Raw genomic sequence first — 21,518 nt, forward strand, 5'->3', positions numbered from 1 at the left:
TGACTGATGGAGAGATACGGCAAAACTGTCAGAAAGGTTTTGAATTTGCAGGAATGCATGTGCTGGAATTGGGTTTTCTCTTCCTGAAAATGTTTAATTTGGCTTTGAGTTTCTTAATTGTCAGCCATAACTTAAAAATTCTTTTTTCAACCAATTTACCAACCACCACAAAGCCTAAGCTCTCTAAATATTCATGAAAAGCCAAATGTAAATGTGCTGATGAAACCTATTGAAGCTTTCAAATTATTACACAAGTTAAAATACCCCGACTGCATCACTGGTCTTTACGGAGACAAAACAGCTGATGTACAAAAAAACTAAAGTCAGGAGGCCTCAAGATTTGGTAAGAAATGTTTTAACATGCAACGCATGCAGCAGCACTGAGGCGACAAAAGGATTTGCAGGTTTAAGAGGTTTACAAGTTCCTTTTTGTAGTAAGACCGAAGATCTACAACTTAGAGTTAAAATAAATATCAAAAGTTGTCATTTTTGAAAAGAGAGTCTGCTTGTGAGAGTTAAGCCTGAGCTGAGTCCTTATCAAGTCCCTTGATCTGCTGCTGAAAATGATCTTCAATAAACCAACAAATACACCTGCAACAGAAGGATTCTTATTTATGTCATCACAGGGAAAGGTTTGACAAAAAACAGGCTTTTCCAGCATAAAAACATTTGACGATTCTTTATAAAACAGAGGCAGAAGCTAGTTTTGGTCTGTGATAACGGACAAAGTGGTTCAAGTGTGAGCAGGATCTGAGAGATCAGGCTCAGCAGGACTCACTGCAACTTGGAATCTGTTCAAAAACACCCTCCCAAAAATACGACAAGCTGAACCACAGTGAAAGTTTGGAGAAACAGCAGCAGCCAAACGAAAGAGCTATATAAACACATATAACAAATGGAGCACTTCCAGACTCTGTCCTGGAAAATGACTGCAATCATACAACAGCAGCACCCATAAATGCAGACAGAAAAATCAACAACACCAGAAAGAAAGAGGTGGATGGACCTTTAGCCCCCCTGCTGCGTTTGCCACATGGTGAAGCCTCATGAAGCTGCAGGCCGCTGCACATAAAACGGACTCACAACAGGGGCGTGTGTCAACAGTCCCCCTCTGCCAGCATCTGTGCAGAAACGCACACACAGCTGGTGCAGATGAAGCAGGAAGCGCTCATGGCTCCGTTTGTCTCTCCTTAGATGCTGCAGATCAACACAACGGGAGCGGAGACTCACAGGTTTGTGTTACTGCAGGAAATCGCACACACATCTGTGTCAGGCCAGACTGGAAACAGATCTTTTAACCCCATTTCATCATAGTCTTCCTTGAGGGTTTTTAGCTTTTCCAAATTCCATGTGCAGCCCAGTCACTGATGGGTCCAATCGGGTCAGTGCATAAAGTGGATCATGACTGTCAGAAGGATCTTTCTGATCTTCAGTTGTGCTGCTTTCCTCCTTTGCAGGCCTCAAATCCCTTTCAGAAGAAGCAGAGCACCTATGCCCCGCCCACCATGACAGGTAAACACTGATTATGGGACTTTTTTTACAAGAGGTTGAAAACAAGTCAGGTTGGTCATGAAAAGATGTGATTCCGGGCAAAGTTCTGGCCAAATGAACAGAAAGAAGGGGATCCATTGTGTGCTGATGGTCTAATGGAAACAACACAGACGTTTCCCATTTTAGAAAAGTACCAAAAGAAAATGAACTCCAATCAGTTTACGTGCAGGAAAACTGAAGTTTCTGGCTCCTAACTGGAAGGTGAAGTATCAACATCATGCTCAGCTTTCTGGACTTGTACTTTTTTCTCCTTCCTCTAGTTTTCCCAGTCAGATTTCTGCAAAACCAGCATCTTTCTGGAAGAAAACATGAGCTTTTCATGAGCTGATGAAACCAGGCGACCGTCCTTCCAGACAACCTCTAAACTATTTTCTAAAACTGGGTTTCCCTCAGTGGCTGCTTGTACTAATTTCAACACATAATTATTAATTACATTATTTATTTACTACACGTTGTTTTTTTTGGACTTCTACATTTTTAGTGGTTCTAGTAAGGGTGTTGGTTTGTGTTTGTTGGTTTGTAAGCCATAGGCATGTAGGTCTGGGCTGTTGGTGTTTGTGGGTCAGTGGGTTTGAGCTTCTGCAGGTTTGTGGCTCTGTAGATCTGGGATCTGTAGGTCTACGTATGTCTGCAGATCTGTTGGCCTGGATTCTGAAGGACATTGAGTCTATATGTCTGGGCTCTTTATATCTGTGGGCCCAATCAGAAAATTGACAGAAATATTTTTCCAAAGCTGCAACACTATTAGTCAATTTGCAAACATCCAAAAATCCCAATTGTTTATTGGACAGGGGAGCAGGCTCTTTGGTCTTTATGTTTATGTTTCCTGGTGAAATGTTGGCCCGATTTCATTGAAAAAAAAACAAAAAAAAACGAATGTCTTGCTGTATAAATAAGAACAATTATAATTAACAAGATTAAAACTTTCAAACAAAATAGTTATAAGAATGTAACTACAAATGTTTGGATGAATGTTAAACATATTTGGACAGAAAACCCTCAAACCCATGTTTGTGGGTTTGTCTAAAGATCACTTTGTGACTTTTTGCCCCTGAATCTGAATAGGAGTCTTGAAACACATTTTTTTTATAAAAAAATTTGGGACATTCCAACAACCGAGCAGATGTGCTTGTTTCATTGTTTTATTGCTGCTAGGGTCTTTAGAGATGAATAATTCATTCATTTTTCCGATGAAGCAAAATGATCTGCAGGACAGTCTGGACATGCCAAGCAAACAGTGATGTTTACATGAATCCCAGTTGCAGGAATTTCTGCATGAAACATGCCAGGGGAGGAAGGGAAGTGTAGCAGAGAGAAGTGCTGACGGGATTCTCGGAAGTGAAGACCGTAAAAGCTTTTCTTTAATCGATCACAGCTGAATGTGTGTCTGCGCTAAAAGCTTCCTGCCTTTCCGGCCACAACACTTATTTTAGATTGAAATTGTTTTTCACAAGAAGTGGACTATTTGATATGCTGAGCAACAGGGTTGTCAATGGAGGAAAATGATGCGAAACATCATGTTTTATGATCCAAAGCACAAGAACAGGCAGACGGCTGGATCCAAATGCAGCAGCTTTATTGGCTAAGCTTAAAGTCCACAAAGCTAAATCCGGGTCAGGCAGGCAGGAGTCAATCACGAGCATGAGAGCATCAGAGTAACAGGAATAGTCCGTATCCAGGCGAGATTCAGAGCAGGCGGCAGGCAAACAGAGTCAGAGACAGAAGATCAGGTCCAGATGTAACACTCAGTAATGTGACACAAACAATTCTTCCCACTGAGCTTCACTCAGTGCAGAGCTCAAGTATGCTGTGGTTGATGAGTGAATGAGAGTCAGGTGAGGTGTGCGCTGGGGTTGCTGGGAGATGTAGTGTTGTTAGAACTCTGGAGACAGTTCCTGCAGGTTACCAGAGGGGGAGACAGAGCTCTGACTTCTGAAAGCTTCTTTAAAACAAACTTTAGATTCATCATCTGGACAAAAACTAGTGGTAAGGTAAACTTTCTCTCTGAACTAATGCCTTATTTAATCCATTGTGACGATCAGCATCTATCTATCTATATATATAATCAAACTCTGCATCAAGCAAAGCTTTGCTTTGCGGCTGCAGTCGAGTTTGATGCAGAGTATCAAATAGTCCGCTCTCTGTAAAAAAAAAAAAGTGAAATAAACCAAAAAAAAAGAAGAATAAAGTACTAACAACTGATTGAATATATTCAAGACCATAAATCTTTGGACAGAGACACATTCTTTCTAATTTAGTTTCTGTACATTAACCACAGTGAATTTTAGATAAAACAACTCAGATGCCATTGAAGTGCAGACTTTCAGCTTTTATTCCATGGGTTGAACGAAAAGATTGCATAAAAATGTGAAAAACTAAAGCATTTGTAAACACAATCCCTTCATTTCATGGGCTCATAGGTAATTGGGCAATTGACTTCCATGCTATTGCATGGGCAGGTGTGGGCAATTCCCTTGTTATGTCATCATGAGTGAAGCAGATAAAAGGCCTGGAGTTGATTAGAGGACTCGTGCTGCATTTGGAAGATTTTGCTGTGAACAGACAACATGCAGTCAAAGGAGCTCTCCATGCAGGTGAAAGGAGCCATCATTAACCCTTGTGCTATCTTAGATGACCCCACCCTTGCATTGATGTGTTCCCCTACCATGACAAAGGTGGATAAAGGTGGAAAGATTTCATGTAATCCATGGACACCAGTGAAGATCACAAATCATTGAAGAAAAAAGGTTTAATGCATTGTTATACCTAGATGCTAGATGACCCCAACTCCCAATGTTAAAGTGCCTAGGATAGCACAGGGGTTACGCTGAGAAAACAGAAAAAAAAACATTGCCAGAAATTGCCACAGTATTAGGAGAGGCTAAATCAACAGTGTGGTACATCCTGAGAAAGAAAGAAAGCACTGGTGAACACAGCAACGCAAAAAGACCTGGACGTCCACGGAAGACAACAGTGACAACTGATTGGACGGCGTTTCATAATCCAGATGGACAACGACCCAAAACATACAGCCAAAGCAACTCAGGAGTTTATTAAAGCAAAGAAGTGGAATATTCTTGAATGGCCAAGTCAGTCACCTGATCTTAACCCAATTGAGCAGCATTTCACTTGTTGAAGACTAAACTTCAGACAGAAAGGCCCACAAACAAACAGCAACTGTTTGCCGCTGCAGTAAAGGCCTGGCAGAGCATTCAGAAGGAGAAAACCAGCATCTGGTGATGTCCATGAGTTCAAGACTTCAGGCTGTCATTGACAACAAAGGCTTTTCAACCAAATATTAGGAATGACCATTTGGTTTACAGTTATTTCATTTGTCCAATTACCTATGAGGCCATGAAATGAAGGGATGTTTTTAAAAATGCTTTAGTTTTTCACATTTTTATGCAATCTTTTTGTTCAACCCATGGAAAAAGCTGAAAGTCTGCACTTCAATGGCATCTGAGTTGTTTGATTTAAAATTCACTGTGGTAATGTTCATCATCATGTTACCTTAAATCCCTCCGTTTTCTGAATTCCGTTTTGTTCCTTTTGGAGCCTATGACCCGGCCACTGTTGGGCAAAGGTGGGGGACACCCTGGACAGGTTGCTAGTCTGTCGCAGGGCCACAAACACACATGCACACTTGAGGACAATTTAGAGTCATCAGTTCACCTACAAACGTGTTTTTGGACTGTCGGAGGAAACCCCACAGGGAGAGCATGCAGGCTCCACACAGAGGGGTCCCAGTTGGGACTTGGGCCTTCCTCCCGTGAGCCAAGACTGCTAACCACTGCACCACTGTCCAGCCCGTCACCTTAAATATGAAATCAAATTTTATAAAGTTTTGTTTTGAAAGAACAACTGAAGTTATTTTCATGTATTAACAGCACATGACTCTAAATCAATGTTGAAACAAACTGCCAGATTTCTTATCAGCCAGACTGAGGTAAGACACAGAAGATGAGCTGACATCTGAGGAGGATTCAGATCTGAATCATGGCTTCATGATAAGTTAGATCTTGAAACCAGACTGACAGTGCTAACTCTCTTCTACTCTTCTTCTCTTTCCTTCTGTTGTTTTTGGATAATGCCCCCCCCGCCTCTTCCTTTCTTCTCCCTTTCCTCAGATTTGTCGTGCACTCGGAAAAAGGAAGCACCAAGTCCTGATTCCATCTCCCGATAGCCGCCTTTCATCTGACCTTCTCTCACGCTTGGTCCCATTTTCAAACCTGTTTTTCCTATGGTGTCACAGATCTGCAGTCTAAAAGCAATATTTTTTTGAAAAGGCAACCTTCTCCATCATTCCTTCATGCACAAACATTAAGTTAGAATGCACTTGGAGTTCAAACTGTGGCTGTGAATAAAGATGTAAAAAGAAAAGGCTCCTCATCCTTTCAGACTGACTGACTCATGCTCTCTTTATTTTCATAAATCAAAAATTGGATTCCTATTAGAAAAATGTTGTGAGGTTGTGAATCAATACAATCTGCAACCACCGTCAAACATTATTGAAGATGCTCAGCTTTTAAAAATCTGCTTGTACTTTAATGGACTCTCTCTCAATCTGGGCATTGCTTCCATTGTCTCTCCATATTTCTGCAGTCTGTAACTGTGAGTAAAAATGTTGCTGAGAGGAAAGCATGTGGAAGGACAATTTATCAAGAGAAAACATGATAGTGGAGTGAGTCACCAAAAACCTTGAAGAAACATAAAATTATAAACTTGAAGTCACACTTGAGACAATTATTGATCTTTCTAAGTAGTTGAACACAATTTTAAAGAGGATGACCAATCTGGAACAGAATCTGGAACAGTTTGATAACTATGACATCCAAAATCACCATCAAACATTTTTCCATTCTGGCACCGGTAAGGTCAGTCGCTATTGTGACTGGCTGCTCTAAACAGACTTTGTTTCTCATTTATATGTTTGTATTTTTGTTCTTTTTCCATATACCTAGATTTGTTCTCTTTTTTAAGATGGCGATTACTACTTACAACAAGGCAACTCTCTTTCTATTGGTGCACAATGCACAAGGGGTGGCGTTTGATGATCAGAAGTTCAAGATATGCTACAACTGGATTCAGCCATGTTTTGGTAAAACAGAGAAAGCTGCAGTCCCAAATGTCACTCTGTAATTTCACCCTCACCCTGAGGTTTACCAGCCAACGTCCAGTGACTGGACTTTGCTTCCATGCTATTGCATGGGCAGGTGAGGGCAATTCCCTTGTTATGTCATCATGAGTGAAGCAGATAAAAGGCCTGGAGTTGATTAGAGGACTCGTGCTGCATTTGGAAGATTTTGCTGTGAACAGACAACATGCGATGAAAGGAGCTCTCCATGCAGGTGAAAGGAGCCATCATTAGGCTGAGAAAACAGAAAAAAAACGTGCCAGAAACTGCTACAGTATTAGGAGTGGCAACATCAACAGTGTGGTCCATCCTGAGAAAGAAAGAAAGAAAGAAAGCACTGGTGAAGTCAGCAACGCACAAAGACCTGGACGTCCACGGAAGACAACAGTGGTGGATGATGGCAGAATCATTTCCATGGTGAAGAGGAACCCGTTCACAACAGCCAACCAAGTGAACAACACTCTCCAGGAGGTAGGCGGATCAATATCCAAGTCTACCATCAAAAGAAGACTGCATGAAAGTAGATCCAGAGGGTACACTGCAAGATGCAAGCCACTCATAAGCCTCAAGAAAAGGAAGGCTAGATTGGACTTTGCTAAAAAGCATCTAAAAAAGTTCTGGAAAAACATTCTTTGGACAGATGAAACCAAAATCAACCTCTACCAGAATGATGGCAAGAGAAAAGTATGGAGAAGACGTGGAGAAGCTCCTGATCCAAAGAACACTACATCATCAGTAAAACACGGTGGAGGCAGTGTGATGGTCTGGGCGTGCATGGCTGCTAGTGGCACTGGGACACTAGTGTTTATTGATGACGTGACACAGGACAGAAGCAGCCCAATGAATTCTGAGGTGTTCAGAGACAGACTGTCTGCACAGATCCAGGTCAATGCAGCCCTGTCTGCGCAGATCCAGGTGAATGCAGCCAAACTGATTGGATGGCGTTTCATAATCCAGATGGACAACGACCCAAAACATACAGCCAAAGCAACTCAGGAGTTTATTAAAGCAAAGAAGTGGAATATTCTTGAATGGCCAAGTCAGTCACCTGATCTTAACCCAATTGAGCAGCATTTCACTTGTTGAAGACTAAACTTCAGACAGAAAGGCCCACAAACAAACAGCAACTGTTTGCCGCTGCAGTAAAGGCCTGGCAGAGCATTCAGAAGGAGAAAACCCAGCATCTGGTAATGTCCATGAGTTCAAGACTTCAGGCTGTCATTGACAACAAAGGCTTTTCAACCAAATATTAGGAATGACCATTTGGTTTACAGTTATTTCATTTGTCCAATTACCTATGAGGCCATGAAATGAAGGGATTGTGTTTAAAAATGCTTTAGTTTTTCTAAAATTCACTGTGGTAATGAACAAAAACTAAATTAGAACAAATGTGTCCAAATATTTATGGTCCTGATTGTATGGTTGTTCGTCGTGCCGGTGACGCATTAATGTATGTTGTACAACCCGAATCTGGAGGGGGTCCAACTCACACACCTCACTGCGTTTTGCTTCTCCCTTGTGGATTTTTACCTCCTTGTTATTCGGATAACGCCTCAAACTATCATCTTCCTCAAAGGCTGCATACTTGTTTCCAGAGTCGACGGCATTCTTCCCCTGACACTGCAAAACCAGGAGCATGTTCCAGCTGGGGGAGTGGAACCCTGAAGCACTTTGTGGCTTCGCTCTGTCCACCGCTATGTTGAGGACTATCGTGAGACGTGGGCCTTGTATGGGGGCATGCACAGCCACTTTGGTTTCCAGAAGTCAGGCGAGCAGTTGCTGCATTACCTCAGGAGCAGCACGGTTGTCTTAAGCGCTGTGAAAACTGTAACGGGGAACTGGACAGGTTCTAACTGGTTCTGAATCTGCTAGGCCTCGACTTAAGCTATGCATTATGCATTCGGTTCTTGCACTGAACTGGACCTAAGAACATTTGGAGGATGGACAACAGATGCATTTCATAGAACCAACCATGTTTTTTTGTTGTTACTCAAATTGTAAATATGAACTCACTCTCTGCAGAATCTGATGACGTATGGAAACAACTAGAACAAACAACAAGATAGGCGTGTTTCAAATGTAAAACGAGCAGAAACATCATCAAAGAAGCATCTTCAGGCCTAAGATGTTGATTAGTACTTAGACATAAACAGACTTGGGTCGGCCGCTGCAGAGGTAGAGCGGCCGACCTCTGACCGGGATATTGCAGGTTCGGTTCCCGCCCTGCCCACCCATGTGTTACAGAGTGTCCTTAGGAAAGACACCCATTGCTTGTGGAGGTTACAGGTTGGCGCCGTAGAGCTGCCATCAGTGTGTGAATGCGTCTGTTCCTGAAGCGCTTTGGGCGTTCTAAGAAGCACGGTCAGTGTACGCCGATGACCAAACGTACTCAACAGACATACAGTGGACACAAAACAGACTTTTCCCACAGGAAGCCCTTAGGAATGTGGGGGGGGACCCCCTGGATGATATATGGGGCTTGAATCCAGAACCGCTCAGACACTCAGTCAACCACTTGAGGGGGGGGCAATTCAAGAAAGAAGATTTAATGTCCAGATGCCATAACTCAACTTTGATGTCACCTAGATGGATGAAAACCTTCAGTTTGAGATACTTGACTGAAACATGTCTGCTTTGGGCCAAATGGCTAATCTACACACACTAACACACACACTTTGTTAAAGCCTGGTCTGCTTTTAAATGTCAATGAAACATTTTTAAATTTGAAGACATGACACAGAGTTAGTTGGACATATAAATCTGTTTATTTTGCCTCATCGCAGCTCCACAGTCCTGATTACGAGCTCCGTCTTCCTGTTTGGACAAAAGCTTAAACCACAGCTGAACAAGCCTTTCAAGAAGGCAAATGTACTTTGTGTTTACACCTCCAAACTGTCTGCAGTTTATCACACAACTGTGGAACCGAAACTTTCTTTTTACATCAGCCAACCTTCCAATTTTTAGTGTCACTTTTGGCAATTTAATAAAAATAACAAATGAATGAAAACATACAGTTCAGCTTACATTAATATAGAATACAGTTAATAGATTTTTACCCACAAAAGTTTGTTACAACTACTAGAAAAGAAAAAAACGGAGTCACCACGTAGTACTAGTTAGAACCAGTGTGTGCATGTTGGTCAGGATGAATGCACACCTGCAGAAAAGAATAGCCCCGCCTCCAAAGGTCATCAGCCGCCCAAAAGAAAAGTACTGTTTATCTTGGTGTTTCAGCTGAATAGAATCTATCTGTTTATACTTTTGTTCTTTGAATCTTTAAAACACGGAGCACCGCTGCAGCCGTGGTCTCAGACGCATCACACAAAACAAGACTTACAGTGATCACACTGATCCCTCCATTTAGCTGGAGTGCGTTTGTTCATTTCCATGTGGTTCTAGTGTTTTCTTAAAGTCACTCGTCGTGCTATGACTAGTGTGTTTAGTTTGGGTTTAGTGTGCTGTGCATCTGTCAGTGTGTGTATGTGTGTGTGTGTGTGTCTATGCGTTGGCGCTGATGCTCTGCTTGTACACAGCATGGTAGGCATTTCGCAGCAGGACATAAGGGAAGCAGGACTCCAACAGATCCATAGTAAGGAAGGGCGACTCCTGCACAATCTGGAACAGAAACACACAAAAGCAGCTCTTAAGGTACAACACTGCAGCTGGAACACACTGATGAGTGACTGAGCTGCTCTCACCATGTCCAGCAGCAGGTACACAGACTCCCGGTTGCGGGTCGTAGTCTTGTCCGTCTCCTGGCCAATCTTTAGTAAACTGGATGAAGCCAGCTGCACACAAACAACACAACGCAGGAATTGATCCTTTCTGTCCAGCAGCAGCTTTACTTAAGACAGGCAAAAAAAACAACATGGACATCTGTTGTGGGTTTGTGTGCAATGCTCCAACAACAGGATTGCAGGTGTGAGTTTGTGTTACAGTTCATCTGTGAAAAAACGACAAGTAAACAATCTGAAAAGAACCTGATACCCCCCCTCATACATTTTTAGGTGAAATCTGATTTTATGAATGCAAATGAGTTTGAAGGATTCTCTTGAAACAAGGTTGAACTGAAAATGTTTTCATGCTCTGCAGGTTTCCGTCCTGCTTCTTAAATGTTTTGTGGAAGAATCTGCTTAAAAAAACTTCCTGCTTGCTGTTGCAGTTTCAGCCTCAGTGTTTTCCTGTTTTCCTGCCAAAAGCCTGAACTTCCAGGTTTAAAAGGGAAAGGGTGTCTGGGACTTACAGCCAGGAACTCCTTGAGCCGGTCCTCGATGCTGCCCTTGTGGATGGTGAAGAGCGCTGCTGCGATTTGGTTGATGGCTTTGGCCAGGCAGTGGATGTTGTTGCAGTGGCCTGCAGGGGGCAGCAAACGCACACAAAGGTGATTGTGTTTCAAAGAGAACAGGAAATGTGTGCAAGCTGCACACCTCCAACACATAAAAGGAACCTTTCCAAGCTGACTTTAAGCCCTTTGCAAGGGAGTAATACGATGATTATAAAGACACTTTTACCATTTACAGATTATTATTTAATAAAATAAATATATAACATTATGCAAGCCACAACATTAAACACTTTGAAAATTTGTGTTACAAGAGATTCACACAGGCAGTGATCGTTTTAAAAAGTAACACAAAGTAAAGAACATTATTCTAACAAAGTTGCTGCAGCCAACAAGAACTTTGACAAAGAAACTGCATTGCATCGACCAATCAGGCCTGTGACATGTTGATGTGATCGGTGGGTTAAGTCCAAAACTAACAAGGAGAAGGTGATCGTTGGCATTTGCTCCTCCTGAACGTTAAGTCTTCTCATTTGTATGGAAACGATAATAAGATCTTTGAGGTTAGAAAAAGCCCTACTTTAGATTAGGAAGCTGCAAAGACCTCAATAAACTATTAAGAAAGACACAGTTCATGTTTTCCAACCACTTAGAGAGGACTTCTGGTAAGGCTTTAGATTGTAAGGCTGTCAAACTATTAAGAAAGAAACTGTTATTACATCAATTCATCACTTATGAGCAATATGAGCGCTGTGCTAAGTGTTTACTTCAGTGGAAATGCACATATAGCCTCTCCTTCACTCTGTTACGCTGCGCTGTGGCTCAGGCAGTTGAATAGGATGTCCAATGATCGAAGAGTCGGTGGTTCGATCCCCGCTATCTAACCCTCTAACTCTTACTGGTCAAAAAGGAGAAAATGCTCGCAACTGGCGAGTGTTCCTTTCAGACCTTTAAAAAACAATCCAAAGAACATCATACCTACTGTAAAGCATGGGGGTGGAAGCATCATGCTCTAGGCTGTTTTTGAGCAAAGACACCTAGATCTCACATCTCTATATCTCAACCCCGTAGAAAATCTTTGGAGGGAGTTGAAACTCTGTGTTGCCCAGCAACAGCCCCAAAACATCACTGCTCTAGAGGAGATCTGCATGGAGGAATGGACCAAAATGCCAGTAACAGTTTGTGAAAACTTACAGCAAATGTTTGACTGCTGTTGTTAAACACAAAGGGTACATAACAAAGTATTGAGTTTTAACTTTAGTTATTGACCAAATACTTATTTTCCACCATAATTTACAAATATTTTCTTTACAAATCAGACAATGAGATTTTCTGGATTTTTTTTCTCAGTTTGTCATAGTTGAGGTTTACCTATGAGAACATTTACAGGCCTCTCTAATCTTTTTAAGTTGGAGAACTTGCACAATTGGTGTCTGACTAAATAACTGTTTGCCCCACTGTCTACACCTTTGCCCGTCTTCCTAATCCTCTGTTGTAACAGTAAAATCTGTCCAACACAAGAGGCCTTCAGCTCTGATTTGTTTGCTCAGCTGTTAGTGTTGTCTTGCAGCTGCTGGGCTGCATCCCGTCATTCTGCTCACCTGGCAGGTGTGGCCAATGATCTTGATCAACACCTGCCAGGTATTTAAGTCAGAAAAGGGCTCATCCAGGGGGGCCGGCATGCAGAGAGAGCAGAGCAGGAGCCTGAGGAGCAGTTGTTTTGAGTTGGAGCTGTGCTGGGGGGGTATTCCAGAAAGCAGGTTCTGCTAGCTCCCACGGTAAGTTTGAGGCTAAGGAAGTTGATAACCTCAGCTTTCGGTTCCAGAAATGGAGGTATGTTTCAGGGTAGGTCAAGTTGCCATAGCAACTCATGCTCTGAACATAACCTGGTCTGGAGCAGGTTTAGTTGAAGGTTAGTTTGTTTTCAGAGAGGTGAAGAAGCATGGTGTGTCCATTTGAAGATGATTTAGTGGATGAAGAAGCTCAGATAATACTTTTTCCACCATGAGAGGGTGATAAGACCACGTATGGATAGGGCTGGGCGATAAAACTATAATTATCGTTATTGCGATATTACCTTTTTTCGATAGTAAAATGAGTCTATTGCGATAAACTTTCGTTTTAAATGAACACGGGAGAAACCCCCGGAAGACCCGCCCTCTTGTCCAATCAGAATTAAGTATCACAGGGCTAGACCAATCACTGAATAAACTGCGCCACGTCTAGTTAGAGTGAACGTTATTTACAAGCTAGGATGCAAGCTAGTATCTGCATGCGTTGCAAATCCTAACACTTGCAGAAAATGAATGTTCCGTCTGAAGAGGCGTTAACAAACTTGAGCCAAGCGGGCGCAGATGAAGGTTCAAGAGGCATTGTAGAACGGACCGGCCCGAAAAGTTCCGCTGTGTGGACGTTTTTCGGTTATCTAAAGTCGGATAAAAGTCAAAGTAACGTCTACTGCAAATTGTGCCAAAGATACGTTCCTAATAAATGTGGAAATACCACCAACCTTTTTTCTCACTTAAAGCAGCACCACCCCCCTCGAGCATGCTCAATGCCAGACTTCACCTGAAATGGTTGATACACTTGTCTTCCTTGCCCGCAATCTGTAGGCTTTTGTTCATTTAGCAGAAATCACACTGACCATGGTGCCTATTTGTTGCCTCACAGAATAGGAGGCCATTAAGTTGATCTGTTGTTCTTTTTTGACTTGTCTTTGAAAGCTATTCGAAGTTGCACAAAAGTATTTAAATAAGAACATTTTTGTTTTAAGCTTTCTTTAATTTCTTGAAGAGCATTTTAAAGAAACTGAGGAGTTTCTTGGGAGTTTTTTTTAGTTTATTGCACTTTTTTTTATATTGACATAATTGTGTATCAATTTTTTGTCTATTTTTCTGTTAAACTTGAAAGTTCAAACATTTGAATTTATTTGTGGTCTTTTAAAACTGTGTGCAATAAAGATTACTTTGAAAAATATAGTTATTTGATATCGTTTTTAATATCGTTATCGCACAATATGAAAAAAACAAAATATCGTGATATGAAAAATCCAATATATCCACGTATGGATGTTGGAAAGAGAAACTTTTTTACTTTGAACTAACTTAATTATTTGCTTCAGTTAAGATAAATCATTTTTTTGTTACGTCAGTTTAAAAATAACACGTATCTATCAAAGTTATTTTACATTCATTCAAATTAATTCAGTTAAGTAGGTGTAACTTTGGTGCTTCTGTTAGATCGGCACCGCAAGGGATTGTGGGATACCATCCCCTTTGCCTGTCTGGACCGATTTGGGTTTACGTGTGGGTTTTTGACCAAATGTGTTTAGTTGTTTAGCTGTTTTGCTGTGTTTTGCCGAGTTTTTTTGTCCTACTATGCTTAAGTCTCTGCACCATGAGTGAGAGGGAGGGAGACGATGATGAGTTTATATAGCATTACTACCATTTCTCGCATAATGAAAATAACGGAAAATTCTTTAATGAATTTATGCACTCCGTGCATTTTTTTCCGTCCTTTTTATTTTTATAAAAATGAGTATAATCTGCCGGCTCAAACTTAGACATATGAGTTCAAGAAATATAATTAAGATGGAAAAAATATTAATTGAATTGGAGTAATATGACATTTAGTTAGATAAATATGTAAATTTGAGTTGTATAAACAATTATTGAGTTTTATAGACGTAAGAAATTAGGTTGATTAAATTTAACTCAATTATTTGTTACCAATAAAAGTAATTCATTTAAGTTGGCAAAATTGGATAAGTCATATGTACATGTGTCACCAGGAAAAAATGGAAATAAGATCAGAAACTCGTACATTTACTTTGTCTGTTCTTCAACTACAAGCAAAAACTCTTTCTTTTAATGATGATGCAGCCGTGTTACTTTTTTGATGGACGTATAATCTTCATACGTCGTCATTTAAATCTCAGACTCCGTCTCACTGAAGTATATGGTGACTCTGGAAATCGGTGATCCATTGAGAATGTCTTTATGTACCTGCTGTGCACGAGCATTAACCCAGGGTTACCAAGTGGAGCGTAATTACGCTAACTCATATCCGGTCTTTTGGACCCGACATACCCAGAGTAAGCAAGTTCAGGCGGATTTCAGCCAGAGTTCAGGCTTAAAGTCAGGCTAGTTTAAACATGCTTCCTGGAATACCCCCTGGTCGGTTTGTTTCTCTTTTGAGTCCCTCTTAGTCCTCAGCAGTCTTATACTGCTGGGATTTGTTATTTTAGTTCCGGGTTGGACCTTGGTAGTCCTTATTTGCGGGCTTTGTTTATTCTATTCCTTAGTCAGACTTTGTTAGGCAGCCTTAGCAGCGAGCTGCTAACTCCAATGGTCAACGTGGCTGGCTCAGTTGTCTACCTGAATTATTTTATGTTTGGCCAAGGCTCCAATCCCTCTGTTTTGTATTTGCTTAGAACCAGCACAGTAATGATTTTATTTTGTTGTTTTCATTTTTTTCTTTCTCTAATAAACTGTGTTCCTCAGCTTTCTGGTGTCCATTTGTCATATGCCACGCCCCTTTTTGGTCATCTCCCTTAGTCTGAGGCAGTGTGCCTGTTGTGGCCGTGTTGGACAGAACAAATAAAAATGATACTTTACAATAAAGTAAGATTCATTGCATCAGTTGGATTTGGATCCCCTTCATAACTGAGCTGAGGGGGGCTGGGCAGGCCAGACTGTACCTTCGATAGCAGGGCTGTACTGTGACATCACGCTGCAGGCGAACATTGGTAGAGAAACTGCCACAAACACCATGAGCAGACAGGCGATCTTGTACTCCTCCTCTGGACTGATGTTTTCTGCTCACACACATTTAGAGGGTAATGCAGTAATGATTGCACTGCAGAGAGCGTGCACGTTTGTAATGACATCGAGGCTCACCGCTCTTCTGGGACGACAGTGCAACCACCAGAGCTGGGTCAATCTCACAGGGAAGTCCAGCTGCTGAGGACAGTTCGTACACATTCATGGCCACCTGCGGAGCAGAAACGAGCATCTTAGATGAACACGAGCGCCTCTCCCGTTAGTGAGCGTGCCTGAGCAAGCGTGTGCTCCACCTTCATGTCTGTCTCTCGAGGGATGTGGTCCTTAAAGTCCTCCACAGAACTGACCAAGAAGGGAATGTGACACGACAACACCTGCAGGGCACACAAAGACGAGAGCAGGTTCAGATGTGCACATACACCTGCACATGGCCAACAACAAGTCAACACTGACACCCTACATCTCTCAGAGCCTCCTGAGCCAGTGAACGGAATGACAAGATGACGCCAATGATGGTCATTCTCTTCAGGACGCTGTCCACAGCTGCAAACACACACAGAGGAGGTGGTTTTAAGGTCCCATTCAAAGCTCCTCCATGATTGCAGACATTCAAAAACAAATCTCACAGGTGAGTTTTTTGAAGAGAGCGGCCATGTGGTCAGGTTTGTCAAAGCTTGTCCTCATTTGGGTCAGAACGTCCATGTTCTCCACCACCAGTTTCTACAAAGGAGAACCTCAGAGTTAGGAGTCCCAACATGACAGGTAAAGACAAAAAGAAAAAGATTCGAGATCTGAATCGGATTAGTGATCATCTTCTCCAGAATCCGGGTCAGTTTCCTGCTGGATGCAGAGCTGCAGATGAGAACTACCCCGGGTGTGCAGGCTTCAAAGCTTCAGCACATCCGAACAGGACGTAAACCTTTGTGCATATGTGAGCCAATGGTGCAAACCTTCAGCTCGGCAACTTGTGATGAGATGTGCCACATCAGACTCTCACTCAGGAACTTCATGCCGTACGGCCCCAGCAGCTCTGAGAGAGCACGCATCTCTGGGGAAAAGCAGAGAAGTGACATCACACTCACCCTCACCACAGTCTTCAGCTGTTTCCCATCCACATGCAATGCTAAATCAGTGTAGACTCTATGTGAGCGCGTCGGCCCAGCAGCAGTGCATTTTCAGCGTCACGGCACCGCGTTTCCAAAGTTAAAAAAGCTTTTGGCAAGGACGACGCGTCGTATCAACCAATCAGGGACTTAGCTTGGGGCACATGGTGTGTTCAGTGACACAAGCAGTGAGTGGAGTCCAAATCCAACACGGGGAGAAATGTTCTCCTACTGAACTGGATCGTTTTTGGGAAATCTTTAAAATAAATAAGCCTGATCTCTAAACATCATTCGTGTCTTTCATGCATTGTAAATGAGAAACAGAGATCGGGCTGAAAGCATTTGGTGGTAGCTCCTCCTACATGCGTCTGGGGCATCAAGCTAATAAACACATTTTTTGACATGCGAATCGCGTTGGGTGTGAACACAGCCCTAGCCGTCCGTCAGAAACATGAGACAGAGAGAAGTGCATGTACGTGCGCTCGTACCAGATATGTCAGAGTACTCCTCAGCGTTGAACGTTAGTTCGTTATCTGTGGGCAGGTTCACGAAGGCCTTCATGGCTGGGAAGTACGCAATGTGTCCGTTACTGACCTGACGGAGCAAAGTCTCCAGGTACCTGGACACACACACACACGAACGCACACACACACTTAAATGAACATTCACTTGAACACACAAATAACCTTTTCCCTCTGGTCTAAGGACAGAAATGTGAGCAACAGTTAAATGTAATGAAAAGCGAGGGTGCGCCATGATATTGTTTAAAATGTAAGTTGGGGGGTGGTGGGGGGGTGGGCATGGCAGTCCAGACAGAGTTTTACTAGTGACAGAGGAGAGACGGCGGGGAAACACACCAGTTGGTGTACAGGCTGGTGATGGTGGGCTCGCCGTGGCTGTCCAGGTGCTGCGTCTGCTGCAGCAGGACGTTGTTAAAGACCCGCGTGATGTCGATGGTCACATAGTTCTCTATGGACTGCAGCACTGTCATGTACGCTCGCACGCTGGTCAGCAGCTCACTGGGCTTAGCTATCTCTTGGGTGGCCTGATTGTACATGGTCATCCCAACGATGGACCTGCACAGACAGGAAGCAGAAACCTCATCCATTGTCCGTTTCCTCTGAAGACTCCTTGCAGTCCTCAAACAGACAGTTTACTTGGTAAAACGGATCTCCAGGTGGGAGGTGAGGTATTCCCGCGGGGTGAAGGTGTGCTCCCACACCATCAGGTTGGGAACGTAGTTGATGGAGAAACAGAGCTCAGATAGAGCGGTGTGGAGTTTATCCAGACTGTAAAAGAGAAGCAACAATTCAAATCCCATTTTATGGCAAAAACACACAAAACTGATCTGCCATGATCATTTAAGACTTTAGGATTTTATTCTCCATGAAGTCTTTAAAGCTAAATGATGGTTTTAGCCCAGGTTCTTCATTCTTAGTACAGGGCTCAAGGCTGCGAGTGAGACCATTTTGGTTGCAAGTGCAACTGGGTTTGGCAATGGTGCGCCTCACTGTGTGCATGAGTGTGCCGCTGTGCCAGTTAGGAGAAGGAAACAGTTTTTTCTTTGACATTTTGGCTCTTTGAAGTGCGCCTGTAGATGATTGAGGTGAGTTCATGTCGATGCATGTTTTTTCTTTGGGCTGTTTGTTTGGTTATTTACTTACTGTTCAGTTAGTAATATAGTAATAGTAATATAGATGAGCATTTATTAACCCATAGATGCCAGTCTGGTCTGTTAAATGACAGCTGCTCGTGGTTCTTTCTGCATATATGTTCATATGTGAGCTGAGTTATATAATGAGTTTGTATTTAGCCAGAAAACACACATCCATGTATCTCAAACAAGTCGGTTAACCACATCATCAAATCAGTCAGCACAAAAACATCATAAAGATCACAACAACAAGTACCGGTAACAGAAAAACATCATGTCTGAGAAACAAAAAGAAGAAAGTAAAGTTAAAATGTTAAAAGATGTTAAAAAAAAAGAAAGAGGAAACGTCAACAGGTACCGGTAAGGTCCATGGGACATCGCTGATTGGATGAGGACTTTTGTAAATCATTTCAACAAAAGCTTTTTCAGTATGAAACGCCTTAAAACAAAAACATGAATTTTACTGCTGACCTAAACAAAGCTGCTGCTATCAAACAATCTTTTAATCCAGGACGGATCTATGATATGATCTGCACTAATAACTACACTTTTAGGCTTTTCTACATTTAGATTTCCCCTCAGTGAAACACTTTAAAGACCATTTATCAATATTGTAGAATTGTTATTCACCCCCTTCAGGGGTCGCCACAGTGAATCCGATTTTCTGGCAGAGATTTCTACGCTGGATGTCGCTCCTGACACAACCCTGTATTATAACTGCGCTGGGGACCGGCACAGGGGAACCCAAACGTGGCCCCCCCTGTGGCTCCAGAGTTAGGCAGCAGTGTGAAGAGTCTTGCCCAAGGACCCACACTGGATAAAGCTCATTGTGTCCCCTGGAAATCGAACCCTGGTTTCCAGTGTGCCTGCACTTAACCAAATGAGCCGCTGAGTGTCTTCGTGGAAATGTTGCAGCCAAAAAGAAAACGTATGATGTGGAAAAAAGTCAACCAAATCAAGTATGCAGAAAAACCCAGGATCTGGGCTCAGAAAAATGGCAGCAGTTGATCTGGATCCATGAGAAGTTGTTAGTAGAAGGCCTGCAGAGATGAACAATGAGGAGTGTCTGCAGGCAGCAGAGAAACATTTCAGGCTGCATTTCTGCAAATGGAGATTTGGTCAAGATCCTCTTAGGAAGGAGAGCAGGAAGAACAGGAAGTGACATCATGGAGGGATTCTGGGATTGCACAAAGAGACGGAAGGATGTGAGAAAGCCTACATCAACAGAAGATCCGAGGTTAGTTTTCCAAAATGTTTGGAACAACCTTCCAGCCGAGTAATAAAAGAACTGAAGCCCTTTTGAAGGCAAAGAAAGGTCAATATTGTACTGGTTCAGATTTTGTTCTTTCACTGCATTTTGTTGATGAAAACCAAGGATGGACCCTTCCATTTCTGAAGCGTTCTCAGTTTGTTTTTTCACAGAACTCGTTTGCTCTGAACTGTATGTCTTCATTGAAGCAAAAGGAAATTTGGCTTTCAGTCAGACCAGAGTCTGGAGAAAAGAATCAAACCTCCCGTTTAATACTGACTTGGTGACAAGCAGCCGGTTCTTCCTCATGCTCTCCATTCCCGGCTTTTCCCTCTCCGGCTCCCCCTTCTTCCCGGGGGCCTTCTTGCTCTTCTTGTTGACTGCCTGGCTGATTGTTTTGGCGCAGTGCTTGGGCAGTAGCTGCAAAGGGAAAGCAAAGGACGTTCTGTTGCTCTGAGGTAGAATTTGGACAAAGTGGAGCTGTGACTTTGTTGGGAACATCTCCATGTTCTAACAGAAACAGCCCAGAGTGAGAAACAGGTGAAGCAGCTCTGCAAACATCACTGTCACTGTTCCTGATTAGAGCTCGTTTTCAACAGTTACTGCACGGGATCAGAAAAGGGTTGGTCATGAGCCGTGTACCTGATCGCTGAGCGTGCACTGCTCCGTGCAGATGTCAGTGATCAGGTTTCGGGCCTGCTTGGCCATCTCGTCCAGGAACATGTTGCACAAAGACAGGCTGCGATCTCCTATGTGGTGACGCTGCAGAGAATTACACACAAACAGAGAACAGGACTTTGTTAACTATCAAAGCTCACGATTGAAATGTTCTCACAAAAACAACTACTCAGAGTTAACATTTCAAAATAAGAAGAGCATCTCCAGAGCTCAGCAGAAACTCTGAAAACCTTTGAATGTGCAATGATTTAGAGACAGAAAGGAGAACGATGGACAACAGAACACATTACCACTACGTACATCTTGTGCATATGTGAATATACGTGGAAAAAGTGAGAAAAGGGAGCGGTTCTTTACGTGAAATGACAGATGTATCAGAATAAACCACGTTAAAATAAAAAATAAACCATGCAGAGAACACGTTTCATTGACTTTCTTTCTTTTGACATTCAGAGCACTGTGCAGAAATCAGACGGCTTCAGCACCACGGTCAGCTCCTGCCGTAGACCTGCGCAATGCTTTGTTGTGATCAAACAGTCGGATTCTCCTGATCCTCGTCAGTTCTAAATCAAGGCCGTGCCACGCAGCCAGAACGTACGAACGTATGAAATGTAGGTCTCGCATGATACATGCCTGATACATGTCATAAGTGTTTCTTGCGTTCGGCATTGGTTGATGAGGGAAATGTCAGTCGAGGGTTCTGGCTTACGTGTCTTTACATGAATTTGGTTTTGAGCTGTCCAAAATGTTTGATCAGTTGAGACTGAACGCAGCTCACTCGTACTTTATGTGGTTCATGCACAATTATTACAGGCATCATAAGCAATTGTGCATGATTTTTTAGAACATGCATTTGCAAATTTTTGGCTTTTCATAAACGTTCCACACAAGTCTACGGTAATTTTTTACACAAGTACCAGCGATGTCTAACTGTCATATGACATTGAAGTTATGTAATTGACGCAAGAAAATCGAAGTTGCATATTACATGCAATGATTACGCATGGTTCATGCATATTTTGTGACGGGAACATACATCGGCCGATCTTTGACCCCTCCAACTGTCTATATGGAGTGGGGGTCTCC

The 21,518-nt window shown here is 42.6% G+C and overlaps 2 protein-coding genes across 8 annotated transcripts in view; one reads left to right on the plus strand and one right to left on the minus strand.

The window, feature by feature from the left end:
- plekha3 (pleckstrin homology domain containing A3) overlaps positions 1-5,931 on the plus strand; it is a 43,992-nt gene extending 38,061 nt beyond the window's left edge. For 2 of the 4 annotated variants that reach the window (XR_908451.3, XR_908453.3), the window contains exons 12-14: positions 1,195-1,232; positions 1,458-1,512; positions 5,679-5,931. The gene's annotated coding sequence lies outside the window, so the exon portion shown is untranslated. Of the gene's footprint in view, positions 1-1,194; positions 1,233-1,314; positions 1,513-5,678 lie in introns of all 4 variants that reach the window. The other 2 variants (XR_002874689.1, XR_002874688.1) reach the window with 2 other exon arrangements.
- A 3,496-nt stretch (positions 5,932-9,427) lies between these two features.
- The window catches only part of nckap1 (NCK associated protein 1), a 53,460-nt gene continuing 41,369 nt past the window's right edge, over positions 9,428-21,518 (minus strand). For all 4 annotated transcript variants that reach the window (XM_011473276.3, XM_004086622.4, XM_023963062.1 and 1 more), the window contains 14 exons: positions 20,397-20,516; positions 20,035-20,174; positions 18,009-18,140; positions 17,709-17,927; positions 17,340-17,470; positions 16,699-16,796; positions 16,375-16,468; positions 16,209-16,291; positions 16,042-16,122; positions 15,866-15,959; positions 15,667-15,783; positions 10,929-11,038; positions 10,384-10,473; positions 9,428-10,300 (listed from right to left, as the gene is read on the minus strand). In XM_011473276.3, coding sequence (XP_011471578.1) covers positions 10,184-10,300; positions 10,384-10,473; positions 10,929-11,038; positions 15,667-15,783; positions 15,866-15,959; positions 16,042-16,122; positions 16,209-16,291; positions 16,375-16,468; positions 16,699-16,796; positions 17,340-17,470; positions 17,709-17,927; positions 18,009-18,140; positions 20,035-20,174; positions 20,397-20,516 — 1,626 coding nt within the window. In that variant the 3' untranslated portion in view covers positions 9,428-10,183. The remainder of the gene's footprint in view (positions 10,301-10,383; positions 10,474-10,928; positions 11,039-15,666; positions 15,784-15,865; positions 15,960-16,041; positions 16,123-16,208; positions 16,292-16,374; positions 16,469-16,698; positions 16,797-17,339; positions 17,471-17,708; positions 17,928-18,008; positions 18,141-20,034; positions 20,175-20,396; positions 20,517-21,518) is intronic.

This window comes from Oryzias latipes, chromosome 15, assembly GCF_002234675.1.
Source record: "Oryzias latipes chromosome 15, ASM223467v1".
NCBI classification, from domain to species: Eukaryota; Metazoa; Chordata; class Actinopteri; order Beloniformes; family Adrianichthyidae; genus Oryzias; species Oryzias latipes.